The sequence below is a fragment of the Lepeophtheirus salmonis genome, chromosome 4 (genome assembly GCF_016086655.4).
Source record: "Lepeophtheirus salmonis chromosome 4, UVic_Lsal_1.4, whole genome shotgun sequence".
Taxonomy (NCBI): Eukaryota; Metazoa; Arthropoda; class Copepoda; order Siphonostomatoida; family Caligidae; genus Lepeophtheirus; species Lepeophtheirus salmonis.
In genome coordinates, this window is record NC_052134.2 from 16384733 (window position 1) to 16398281 (window position 13549).

At 30.6% G+C, this 13549-nt stretch overlaps 1 protein-coding gene across 1 annotated transcript in view; it reads left to right on the forward strand.

The window, feature by feature from the left end:
* LOC121116921 (DAZ interacting zinc finger protein 1) overlaps positions 1-11001 on the forward strand; it is a 178788-nt gene extending 167787 nt beyond the window's left edge. Inside the window, exons 9-13 of the mRNA XM_040711230.2 lie at positions 2986-3134; positions 3215-3380; positions 3451-4169; positions 4232-4397; positions 10602-11001. Coding sequence (XP_040567164.2) covers positions 2986-3134; positions 3215-3380; positions 3451-4169; positions 4232-4397; positions 10602-10709 — 1308 coding nt within the window. The 3' untranslated portion in view covers positions 10710-11001. The remainder of the gene's footprint in view (positions 1-2985; positions 3135-3214; positions 3381-3450; positions 4170-4231; positions 4398-10601) is intronic.
* The last annotated feature ends 2548 nt before the right edge of the window (positions 11002-13549 follow it).

The window sequence follows — 13549 nt, forward strand, 5'->3', positions numbered from 1 at the left end:
ATTTTCTGATTCAATTAAAAAATATGCGTTTTTTAAGTTTGTAAACACTTCATTTTCAACAATCATGAAATAATGTCTCTCAAAACTTTTCACATGAGGATTTTTACAGGAAAGAGAGAGAAAGAATGGAAAACGTCCCTATTTACCTTTGTTTCCTTGATGTAGAACTTTTAGATGGAGTAGCAAAATAAGAAAAATAATGACTAGTAAAAAAAAAACTTCCTTCTGAAATATTGCTATAACTACTATTTCTTAGATGTTACGTAAACTTTACATGAACTTTGTACATCCTTTCTGGATGTCTGATATGATAGCTTGGTTTTTGGAAATACTCTCACATATTAAAATCAGTATGATAGAGATTTCTGACATGACAAAACTCAATCAATTTGTTGTTCAAGAGTTAGTCAAAACTCAAGCCAAAAATACAATAAAGACAGTTTCGATTTTGTTGAAAGAGGTATTAGAGGCACTTCTTGTAGGACCCGCACTTAATTTAAAAATTGACATCCGTACATTATAGATATTTTTAATAAAATTATCTAACTGTAATAATTTAAAATCTCTATTAAAATGTTTTTTTTTATATGTATTTTCTAATACTAAACGTCATTGATTTTTTCTTGTTCCATTTTTATAACTATACCAGTAAGAAATTCCTGAGAAATCTTTCTTTTCCAGCATTTAATAATACGATAGTTTTAATACAAGGAAGAAGATTATTTTGCCAATAGAAGGCTCTATTCATCTCCATCTCACATTGTATGAGCGCAATTGGTTGTTGCTAAATAGTGTTAGAAAGATATGGTTTCGAACAAAAAAAAAAAAAAAAACTTTCGGGTCAGTTTTGTGATTGTTTGACTAAGTATTGTTAGAGCGCGTGTCAAAGATAGACACCAGCAAGAAGAAAATACGCAATATTTTACAGTTTTTCTTCGATGAAATAGAAAACACAAAAAACGTGGGCAAAAATATGAATAGTATTTATCGTCTTAATATTGACACAGCCAATCACACGATTGAGTCCGACTGTCCCGTAAATACTGTTTTGATTCCCAAGAAGATAAACATTAATGGCTTTTTTTTCAAATCCATTACAAATTATAGATTTCTTTTTTCTATACCTTAAATAACTCGTAAAATTAAACATATTAAATGAAGAATCACTCGGTTTATGTTTTGCAAGTCATGCAGTATATTTATAGATAAATAATTATGCCTAATGATGAATTGAGAATACATGGGTAAGACTTGTAGAAAATTTACTCATTCTTTCTTAAAGTACAAAAATGAATACTTTAAATAAGTATTTTTGATTTACTATTTGAAAAAATATTTGCTGGGATCCTTCTCAACAACAATGTCCCGGAATATTTAAACACCCTGGACACGACTTACAAATAATTATACAAACGATGTTAGTGGGACTCGATCTATCCTTCATATTAGGTAGACATTGAACCTTATGTATGTATATTGAGATCTTGATTATTCATACTCAAACGGATAAATATTAATATTTACTTAGCATCACCTATTTATTGGTAGTTATGGTATATTATGTACCTACCTTTATATATAAATCATGTTTCAATATATGTACACATTGTAAATCTTCTTTGATGTTTTTACAAACATGCGTAAATAAATATACATGATTTTGAATTGGTTTGTAAACATTATGGTATTAATCGTATTTACTTGATTGAGAATAACTTGATATACATACAGGGTTGTTCAAAAGTTTTAAACTTCATTATGAACGTAATAATTAATTCATCAATAAAATATATAAATTTAGTTTTTAAAAAGAGTGTATATGTTTTAATAGCAATAATTTTCATTACTGACTTACTCTCTATATCCACCATCATTCGTAACTATTGATGATAATCGACGTTGAAATGAGTTGCATGCTGTACGGATCATTTTTTCGTGTATTTAGTCCATGCAGCTTCGAGGACTTTAAACTTTCTACCTATCAAAAATTATCCCTCTTTTGCCTAGCTTTATTACTTACTACCGGTAGTATCCCACATTGCCTAGAGTTATTAGGCATCCATCGACAAACATACAAATTTTGCTTTAATAGTATAGAGCATAAGTCTGCAACAAATCCCTTGTGTAATTCTCCGTTTTTGAGGAGCTCACTCAATCGTAGTTATGAAAAATGACTATTTTAATATTTTGCTCCAGATATTCTTAGTATATCAAATTTTTCATAAATTACTCCGTCAAAAATATGAAAAGTTGTAGGTTGACTTGAGTAGAGTCGTTACGGATCAACCGGTAAATTAAAAAGAGTAAAAATAAAAAATTAAGTTCGCCATTTCTTAATTTACCATTGGTAGTACCCGGCATTGCAGGAGTAATTAGGCACAGGCTAAAATGCCAATTTTTCTTTTCATAATCTAGAAGGTAACTCCCTAAGATATCCGTTACTCTCAGTTTTTCAGCACACTCCCACGCAGTTAATCACTCAATATTTAGATGTTATCTCTTCAAGAACAAAATAAAATAACAGCTTGAGAAAAAATAATTAAAACTTTACGTAAAATACTTTCTTTTTTAATATGAGTTGAACTAAACGCATATTCGATTAAACTCATTTTTTTCTATTTTTTCATTCTACATCATGAAAATTCCATTCATTTATTACTGAAAAATTTTTATTTCGTCAATTTTTTAAATTTCTACCTCTAATTATATATTTTTTTAACTGTTTTAACCGTCTCTGGCTACGAGAGAGTAGTTGCAACATTTGACGAGCTGCATTCAAATGCTATTGTAGAAGAACTATTGACTGGTATGCTCTTTAAATTTAGATTGAAATAATAGCCAAAAACACAGGTATTTTCTGTTAAAATTTGGCGAGTCTAAATTACACAGACATAATGAACTTGAGCCAAAAACAAAAAGTGTAGTAATTGCACCCTATCTACATCAATATAACTCATTTTTAAACGTGTTTTTTTTAATTAATAGGAACTTGACATCCCTCGATCAAAATTGATTGAAAAATCAAAGATTATCATCCAAAACCAGAAAGAAGTATCCAAACATATTGATATCATCAATGACAAAGAAAACAACCGTGTTTCACCATCTTTGAAGTCGATTGAGTCATTAGAAAGGTAAATTCGATTTTTCAGCCTTATTTCATAAGGTATTATTACACTGTCTTTTGAAAAAAATGTTCAAAATTATTCTTAAGCTCTATGGAAATCCCTTTGAAATCAAATTATGCGCCTAGCCCAAAGGAAACACTTGATGAATCATTAATTTCTCTTGGGATTTCTCCCAAGAGTACAGGAATTGACACTTATACTTTTATCAAATCTATGAAGACCCTCGGTGATAAATTAAATCGGGATGACGATGTAGGTATTTTTTATTCATTTATCCTTCATACATAATTATTTTTGGTTTCTTTAATTTTAATTCCAAAAGTTATGCGCCATTAAACATTATTATGATGAAAAAATAAATGGATTAATCAAAACAATTCCTAAATCAGAGAAAATAGTCTTTCATTCATCTCCTTCCGAGTCTGGTAAAAGCAGCGTGGGATCAACTCTTCCCTCAGGGACAAAATCCCCTAGTCACTTCGGTCACAAATTAGAGATGCCACATAATTACGAAAGCCACGAGGATTTGACACAACATGAAAGATTTACGCGAACAAAACCCTGGACTTCAATAAAAAATTCCAACTCCTTTAATTATCAAGGAGATCCATCATTAGTTGTTGAGGGTAGACGTAGACAAGGGATCTATGCTAGTGATAGTGAGCTCCTAAAAAGGGGAGAGCGGAACAAGGGTTTGCTCTCCTCAATCTCTCCGAGAGACTCAGCCCCTCTTCAAAGCTATAGCAAAGTAAGGGAGGCCAACATGGAGTTGAAAAAGAGTGGATCTATTATTAAATCCGAGTTCAATTTTATTCCTTTTTCTGAAACCTTTTCTGAGAAAAAGGGATCAGGCATCACTGACGTAAAACAAGTCATTACACAAGCGTCGAGTAAACCATCTCCACAGGAACCCGTCAAAGTTGTAATCAAAGAGAGGGGGTTTATTACAGTCGAACTACCAACTCCGGCTCCTAGACGTGTCTTCCCTGAAAAAAAAGATTCTGTTGAAAATAATGAGGAAGAACATAGCTTTAGTACCAGGTAATATTTCAGTCTTTTTTCTTTCTTTTTTTGACGAAAAATATATTTGCATTTATTGAAAGTTGTAGCCGAAATGACAGCATAGAGTCCCCTTCATTACATTCTGAGGATACAGAATATGACATTGATGAGGATAACAATTCCTGCTCTTCTCCAAGAGCTATTAAAATAAAGCCTCCACGTCCTGGATCCAAAATAGATGTCCTAAAGAGTATCATAGAAGGACAGGTCAGTATTTATGTAGAATATTATATGCGGAGTTGTAAATTCTGAGAACTATGCAAAATAGAAGACCCATCACTGATATCGAACTGACAATTTAAAAAATGTAATGGAGTAGAAAACATGTCATGACGTTTTATTAAATTAGCTACATGCAGCTAAAAGAGGAAATGATTAAAAACAAATACCACTCTGTATCTACCAAAGACATAATATGTAGGCAGGAATTACTTAAATCTAGGTTATCAAATCTACTCGCTGTCCATCAAGGACAACTCTCTAAAAAATCCTGAGTGTTACTCTCTGTCTTTATTGAGCGTACACACACACTCTTAGTTACATTATATTTGAATGTCATCTCCTCAAAAATTGACAAACAACGATAGCAGCGTTAGAAAAAATAACACTGTGTACGTCGTCAACTACTAAATTTTTTGGAGAGGAGTTTACATTTATTATTAATAACTCCAACTGCTATAGGTGGAAATGTATGCTAACTAAATTTCACGAAATGAATTAATTGCGTGACATTCAACCATTGAACTAACTAGTTAAAATCTAGATTCAAAATTATATTTCAGTTATTGAAATTAGTAAGAAAGAGAAGCTTTGACAATATGCCAAATAAAAATTGTTGCACCTTTCTTTAAACAGGGCTGTGCAGAATTATTTACCGATTTTTGTTCGGAACATATCGCGGACAATAATGACATTTCGAATGACTGGAGAAACAATTTATTCATACATTTTTAGAATAATAAAATAGTTTATGATCAAATTTAATCAATGTAACCAACATTTGACTCAATGACACTGGTCAGGCGACGTCTGAAGCTGCCACAGACTTGCTTGATGTAATCGGCGTCCATGGAGGCCCAGGCCTTATTGACAGCAGCCTTTAAGGCATTTATGTTCTTGTGTCGTTTATTGTAGGCCATGGTCTCCATGTGCACCTAGATAGAGAAGTCTAGTGGGTTCAGATCTGGGCTCTGAGGGGGCCAGTAGTCCTTGGGCCAAAAGTGCATGCTGTTCCTTGAGCCACTCCTGAACTTTCTTGGAAGCGTGGGCGGGTGCTCCATCTTCTTGAAAAACCCAAGGAGAGTTGCCGACTATGGATTTGATCCACGGAAGGACCTTGGACGCCAGAATCTTCACATAATCCTCCGCTGTTAATCTGTAGCAAGTGGGGAACCATACCGGCTTCATGGCCTTCCTGTTGGAGGCCACGAGACCCAACATCATCACCGAAGCAGGGTTCTTTGTTGTTGCCACATAGCGGTGCTTATCTTGCACATCTCCAAAGCTCACAACACGGTCATTTTGCCTGTTGAAAACAGGATCGACCGTAAAAGTTTTCTCATTTGAAAAAAATGATGATGCGTCCAAATGAGCTCTTGATATCATTCAAGATTTTCTTGGCACTCTTAAGTCTGACTTCTCACTGACATTCAGTTAGTAGACGGCGTTCAGTATGCCTCAGGGACTTTCTTCCTGCCCTTTTCAATGCCCTTGAAACAGTTGATCTCGACGTTCCCATCTTTCTGGCCATGTCGGCAATGGACCTGTTGGGAGTCCTCTTGAACACTGCCTTTACTTGCCTTGTTGAGACAGTGGGCTTCCTGCCAGCCCCTGGGGAATGCTTGAGACCACCCCCAGCCACCAAGCGCTTGGGTAGTTGTAAATTGTCTTCAACGAGGCCCCAAACTGTTCCTTAATGTTGTTATGAGGCACTCCCGCTCGGAGGAGGGCTGCAATTTCGATCCTTTTTGTTTTCTGATTGGACATGGTCTAACGTGTGGAAGTTGTTACGCTCTCACAGGAAGGATTTTTGTTTATTTTAACAGAAAAATACGAAAAAATCAGGTTGATTGCCACAAAACCTCTTAAAAAGTATATTTACATCATCGGTAAATAATTTTGCACCGCCTGGTATATGTAGAAAACATGATTTTTATTTAATAAATTTGGAAAATATATATTTCATTTTGACACACAAAATTTAGTAAAGGTTCGTCATTCTCCCCCCCCCCCTTTTGCCTTCTCCTAGTCATGCTACATTGGTTTCTCTCTCAGGATCCCTTTCCCCAGGATTTCTTGGGAAATAGTAATTTTCATAGAAAATCCCCAATTAATTATTTCATAATGGTAGTTTAAGTTATTAAAATATAATCACCATAAATTAGCTTCTTCATTTTTTTTTTTTTTTTTTGCGGGTTTGATTGGGTAGCATAATGAAAAAAAGTGGGACCTAAGGGCTATTTAAAAACAACCAAGGTACTATTTAGTTTTCATGATACAAATGAAGGACATACAAATTGTGAACATACGGTTAGGATTCGCTTCAAATTAATGACTTTTTTATAAAGTATGCAAAGGAATACTTAAATTACATAGTATTTATCATTTATTAATATTTACCAATACTCTCTGGTTCCCATCTTTATGTACTAAGAAATTGCAATTTTTTAAAGCTTAGCTAATCTTTCTCTATTTTTGAAATGCTATATTCAATTTTGTTTACACGTAAATTAGCATTTAAAAACTCCGACTTCCACACAACGAATTAAAAAAAAAGTTAATATTTAATGTTACTAAATATAAAAAAAAATTATTGAATAACTATTATTATAATAATGGAAATAAAAAAATCCATTATTTTTCTAAATTATGGTTTTAGTAATAGTTATTTCGCGTTGTATAAGTGCAATTGGTTTAAGCTAAATGGTTTTAGAAATATAAGACTATGTTTTTTTATAAGAAAGTTTCGTGATTGTTTGACTTAATATTGTTTGTGTGCAGTCAAATATCCATACCATGAAAGAGAAATTACGCCATATTTTACAGTTTTTCATCTATGAAGGCAAAAATGCATGCCTGGCGATTAAAAGAGGAATAATATTTATTGTTCTGGTTCTGTAACAGCCAATCACGTGCAATTTTGGTGTCGTCAATTTAGTTCCGATAATTTTGATATTAAAGATTCATCACGCTCTAGAAGGCCAATTGTCGGAAATGTGGATAAAATAATGAAAATCGTCGAGTCCGACCGTCATAAAGCACTGTTTTGATTTCCAAGAAGAAATATTTTCGCTATTATATTAGCTATTTTTGTTTGATTTGTTGGGTGGAAGCCGGCGTTTCTAACTTCTATTTTACCTCTGGCCAAAATTCAATATACAAAGTTAAAAATAGTGATAGATTGTCTTTGATGGAATAAACTACGTCATCAAAGTCTTTAAATTTACATAAGAGACATCATGGAAAGCTCAACCCCTTATTTTTGAAAAACCCATAATGAGAAATATATTTTTCCTGATATAGGTGCATATAAAGGGCTGTCAAAATTATAGGATCCTTTCTTAAAATAGATAGAAAAAGAAAAATCGTTTATTCTCGATTTGTTCTTTGCTTTTATGTTAACAGGTGACAAAGGAAGTATCTGTATTTGTTTTCATTAAATTTTGTCATGTTTGGTAGTATTGCATATATTTATAATTTTCTTATTCACATCCAGAGCTTTATTTTGAGAACAAACAAATCAAGGTAAAGAAAAGTTATTTTAAGAAAGTTAAAGTTTTTTATATTAGGCCTCTATATATAAATGTAGGGTGACCAGTCTAATGCACATACATACTTAAATATTTATAATGCAAAAAATGTATTTTCTCGAATCACCCAGTGGAAAGTTGAATAAATAATGATTATTGTTCGAATATCATTAAAAAGAATGTCAATACATAGAATTGCATTTAAAAGTTTGAAAGTTACATTAATATAAATTGCAATTGATTTTCAAAATATTCCTATATACATAGTATGAGCATAAATAAAATATTGAAAATACGCGCCTTTTCTCTGCTCTACACATTAGATTGTTTCATAAAAAACATCATTGCAAAGAGAAAACATTGTCATCATCGGACTCATTAAGCTTAACTCTAATTATAGTTCTTCATTAAATCGTATTTAGTGTTGGTTCAAGTATAAAAATTGTCGACTCGGTTTGTCTTGACTCAAATAATGAGTCTTTTTTAATGAGTTGCCTCGTTTTTATCATCAAACCTCTTCTAATATTTTAAGTTTTGGGACACATATCCCAATTTCAAATGAGGTTCTTCTAACATTTAAGTAAACAAACCAGACAAATATGAAGATTTAGTAACATCGTACGGCATTTTACAATTTTTGACTCATTACAAGACCATAAATTTAAAAAAACAATCTTGACGCTATACACTGATGTAAATCATAGCGTCTTATGTATATATTCATAATTCATGAACGTATATGTTCAAATTTGAATAAAATGTAAATGCTGGTATGTTCACATGATTTTTTATTATAACAAAGTGCTCAATAGACGTAAGTACTCATCAGTCATCCTATCTTAATAGCTGTTTTATCTCAAAAACTCTTATCATTATTCTTAAATTTTTGAGGAAAGAATAAATATGAATTGATATTAGTCTTGAGTAGTTACGTGTGAGTGGGCTCGTGAAAAACATTATTAGATAAACCTCCAGTTGATCTTTAAGGATTTCTCAAAACAAATGTGTTCATTATTCCACAGATTAATTAAGGAAAAATTTTACATACTAAGAATATTTGGAGCAAAATATAAAAGTTCTCATACTTTATTGATTGTAAATAGACCGATTATTAAAATTGAAAAAAAAAAATAACTCAAATTTTAAAATTGGAGCGTCTTTTTTTTTTTTGAAGGAATTTAATAATGTTGTTATTTACATAGATTAATTAAATGATATACAGACAACTGAACTTGAAATAATATTTGTATTAGCGTGTTTTTCCCGAGTTTGAGTAATACATGTAACCAACACTTTGAAATAGCGCATATTTAGTTTCACATAATTTTCTATTTTTACTATATTGTTAAAATCGGTAAATGAAAATGAAGTAGAAATACTTTCTGACACATATAATTATACTAAATAAATCTTTCCAAAGAAATATGTAAAAAACTACTTTTCCTAGCATTTTGTAAATTCTTGCTTTGTTAAATGTATATGTACCATTTTTTATTCTAACATATATATTTGAAAAAAATCAAAGTATGTCTGTGGAGCCCTCATTTTTGAATGTGTGCTTAATATCTTAGAACTGCGTGACTAGATGATCTAAGAAATAATAGCAAATCAACGAGAGTATATAGCTAACCCTCAGCGCTTCATACACTAGAAAAGAAAAGGAAAGCCCATATCTATACTAATACAGCAAAGTTCGTATGTCTGTCTGTCTGTTGTCGACTCCTCATAATTGTTATCAATGAAAAGTAGTCCCTCTAGTCATACTATAATTCAGAAACGGAGAATAGCAAATTAGGATGAATGAGGATTAAAACTTATTTTTATAATATTTGAAGTAAAAATCTTCACGAGACTTATATTTTATTGCATATTAAATACTATCTGAGTCATAATGACCCAAAGTGACTCCAAAAGGTATTTAAAGTTAAGACTGTACAAGGGTCAAGCATAATGAATCAGAAAATTTTATTCTCTCATGAGTATGTTTCAATGATGTATTTTGTGAAACAATCTAAATTGTAGAGTTGTATAAAAAGTAATAAAGATTTTTTTATTATACATTTTTCCATCTGAAGAGTGTTTTGAGTAGAATTGTGGATCCATATTGTCTATATCATTTATCGCTACGGTGTAGGATTTTTGTTTATTTCCTTCCTATCATAACTATTCATAGCTAGTTTAATAGAACAGCTACACTACTCTCATCTAAATTATTTTTCAAATTGTCAGAGTAATGTCATAGAGAAACAATAAATAGAGTACTTACACTGAGCAAAAGAAAGGTAAGTTTTTTGATGTCCAAAGTTAGTTGACCAAAACAATGGGAAATATAGTTATTTATACCTCAATCACTTCAGTTTTTGTATGGAATCAGTCTACACTTCTTTAAAAACTGAAGAATTCCATAAAGAATCAAATGTAAAGTACATTGAGGACCAAGCAAATAAATATTTAAAGCGCCCGTTATATTGCTAACTTACCTATTTCTGACTTCTACAATTTGAATGCTTTGGGTCAACGACAACAGTGTAAAATTTATCTTCACATCATCACTCTTTGTATTTTATCTCTATGAGGTAGCCGAGTAAATTTTCAATGTCTTTTATTTTATATATTTTATAGAACTATATTAATAAACATATTTCAATATATATTCTTACAGATGAAGAAGAATCGATCTTCGCTCTCTATCAATGAGGAGTGTGGAGACTTGGATGAAGACGAAGAAGTAGGAATGGAGTCTTTTTCTGAATCAGATTTGAACGGCTAAAAGAACCAAATACAACAATAAGAATCCAATTGATTATATATATATAACAGAACCTGAGGCATAAAATTGTCATACACAAAACAGAATGATTTTGAATTGGTCCATTAAGAAAAACACATTTAAGTAATAAATGATATTGAAACATTTGTATGTATTTGCCAACAGAGACAACTACATACAAATACTTTTATTTTCATTGAGGATTTAAAAAAAAACAGTTTTATGTTTGATTTAGTATTTCTATTACTTTTTTTATTTAACAAAATATTGCAATAAAATGACTTTCTATAAATATGATTTATACGTAGAGAAAGAAAGACATAAAGGATTTAAAGGGGTTGATTCTAATTTTGCAATTCGGCATAACTGGGCATATAAATTCTTACAAGACACTCATTTCTAACGTATTTAATGTGATACTCACGCAATTCCAATCAATCTCACCCAGGGTCGTTACTAGGATAAAATGTAAGGCCCTTTTTTTCAAAAAAAAAAAAATATATATATTGCCTTTCATTCGAATGATAAATATATATATTTTAGAATAACCATTTACTAAAAAAGTCGAGCCTTTTCTAACTAATCTGTATCCATATTTCATTTAATGACATTATTTTATAAAGTAATGTTTCTTTGAATGATTAAAATGGCTTTTTTTATTAAAAAGGTCACTTTTATTATTATAAAAAAGGCAATGCTATTTTTCGACTCAAATATGATTTGACAATCTTTCGACATTTCAACTTTTTTCCAGTCATTACATAAATAATCCAAATATTCCAACTGACGTCACACTTTTGCCAGCCCTAATTATTCATTAGGATCACGCCACCCCTATGGCAAATCCCGCGTCTCATTGTGTTTCTAACACATTCTCAATCTAAACAGCTCCAAATATATGAATTAAAACAACTCTGTTTCAAATATAAGGGGCCCATCCCCTTCATAAGGGCCTCAATAGAAACCACAAACAGAAAAATATAGTCATAATTAGAATTGCAAGAAACCTTGATATAGTTTTGAGTTTAAGGAAAAGTAATTATTAATACCTTTGTAAACAATTTTAATTCAGTCTTTCGTATATCATTGAAGCAACAAATTGTTTAACTATTCTTACATATCTTCCAAAGACACGTTCTTGTAACAATTCAAGTGGACGGTCTTTAGGTTTCTCCTTAGGGAGCCGGTTTTTTAACACATTTACATTTTTAATTTTTATCAATGATTGATTATTGGTAATTAAAATCAGCTGATTGAACGAAACAGAGGAATCATATAGCAATTTTATCCCATATATCCTTTGGTTTATTGGTTCCAAACGGATGTATACAAGACTATTTGAATACACTTATAATTCTAACCACGATCTGAAATTATATTATATGTGTTCTTAATGTTATTACTAAAATAGTCTTAAAATTAGGAGGCAAGTAACATACTTTTTAAATAAGAAGCAGAAAATGAATAAATAGACGGTTGTTCACTTTTAGAAAATTTACGACTATCATACATATATCAGCAAACTTTCTTAAAATTAGTTATTAGCCTCCTACTTTCAAAAGAGTCTGTAAAGCCTAAAGGGTAAAACCCAGAACGTTATAATTTGAAACAATACCCTTTTTTGTCAAAATTCAAATAACTAGAAATAAAAATATATGTGGCATCACCCAGGATCATGCATACGATTGTTGTTTTAGAAAGAAAGGGGAGTTGTTACTTTTTTGTCCAATCTAAAATATATAAATTATTTTCAGATTGTAATGAAAAAATTAATTTTTATATGACTTTTTTTACAAAAGACATGTTTAGAAAAAAACTAATTTGTCAACATTAATTTCTTTCAAAAAAAAATTCTTTATTTTGAATTTTTTTTTTTCATATTTAAAATCTTGACCACAACTGACTAACCTTCACATTGGATATTAGTTTAGTAACCCTTCTTAGTTTTTCTGTAGTCACAGGCTTGGCATTATTCACTGAACATCTCTTCAACTTCAAGGGCTTAATCTTGAATTATTACTTTTTCTACCCATATGTTATTTGTTATTCTTTCTCTACGGGTCAATTTTAATTCTATGCTTTTCTGCATGAAAAATTATTTTGATATAAATTTACTTTATTTCTTTACTGATACATTTAGGGTTTTATAATAATTTTATAAAGACCCTGTTTAAACACATATTTATGGATAACACAGAGCCATAGTAAAATTGGGACAAGTACCCTTTCATATTTCTGCAGTAAAAAATGAAGAAATATACGGTTGTTCATGGCTCATTTATCAACATGTTTACAGACATAGAAATATATTTTTAATCATCCATTTTGGTTCCTTATCTCTAAGAAAAAGAAGAATGGTTGTGTAGCATGTGGAATGATAAAACCATTAAAAAGAAGCTTTTTGCAAAAAAAAAAAAAAAAAAAAAAAAAAAAAAAAAAAAAAGATTTGTTGTATATTATGGAAAAAATAAAAAAAAACACAATAATGAACCCACATTCATTGACAAGAATCATAAATTAAAAATGCATTTTAGAGTTATTTATTTATTCATATATCATGGATTATTTTTAGGTTGGTATACCATTTCTATTATCTCTTATATATCATACCTATTAACAGCCCTTCAACATTTTATAATAATATATATTTTTTCATTTATGAGCAAAAAAATTCGGGGTTACACTTTTTTGTATAAATGTATTTTATAAATGTAAATGTATTATTTGTTCTGTCTTCAAGCATGGAAGAATAATGAGATAAGCTTTGTAAAATTAAGAAACATATATAAAAGCTCCTCTTTCATTATATATTATTTTCAATTATGGTAATAACTATACCT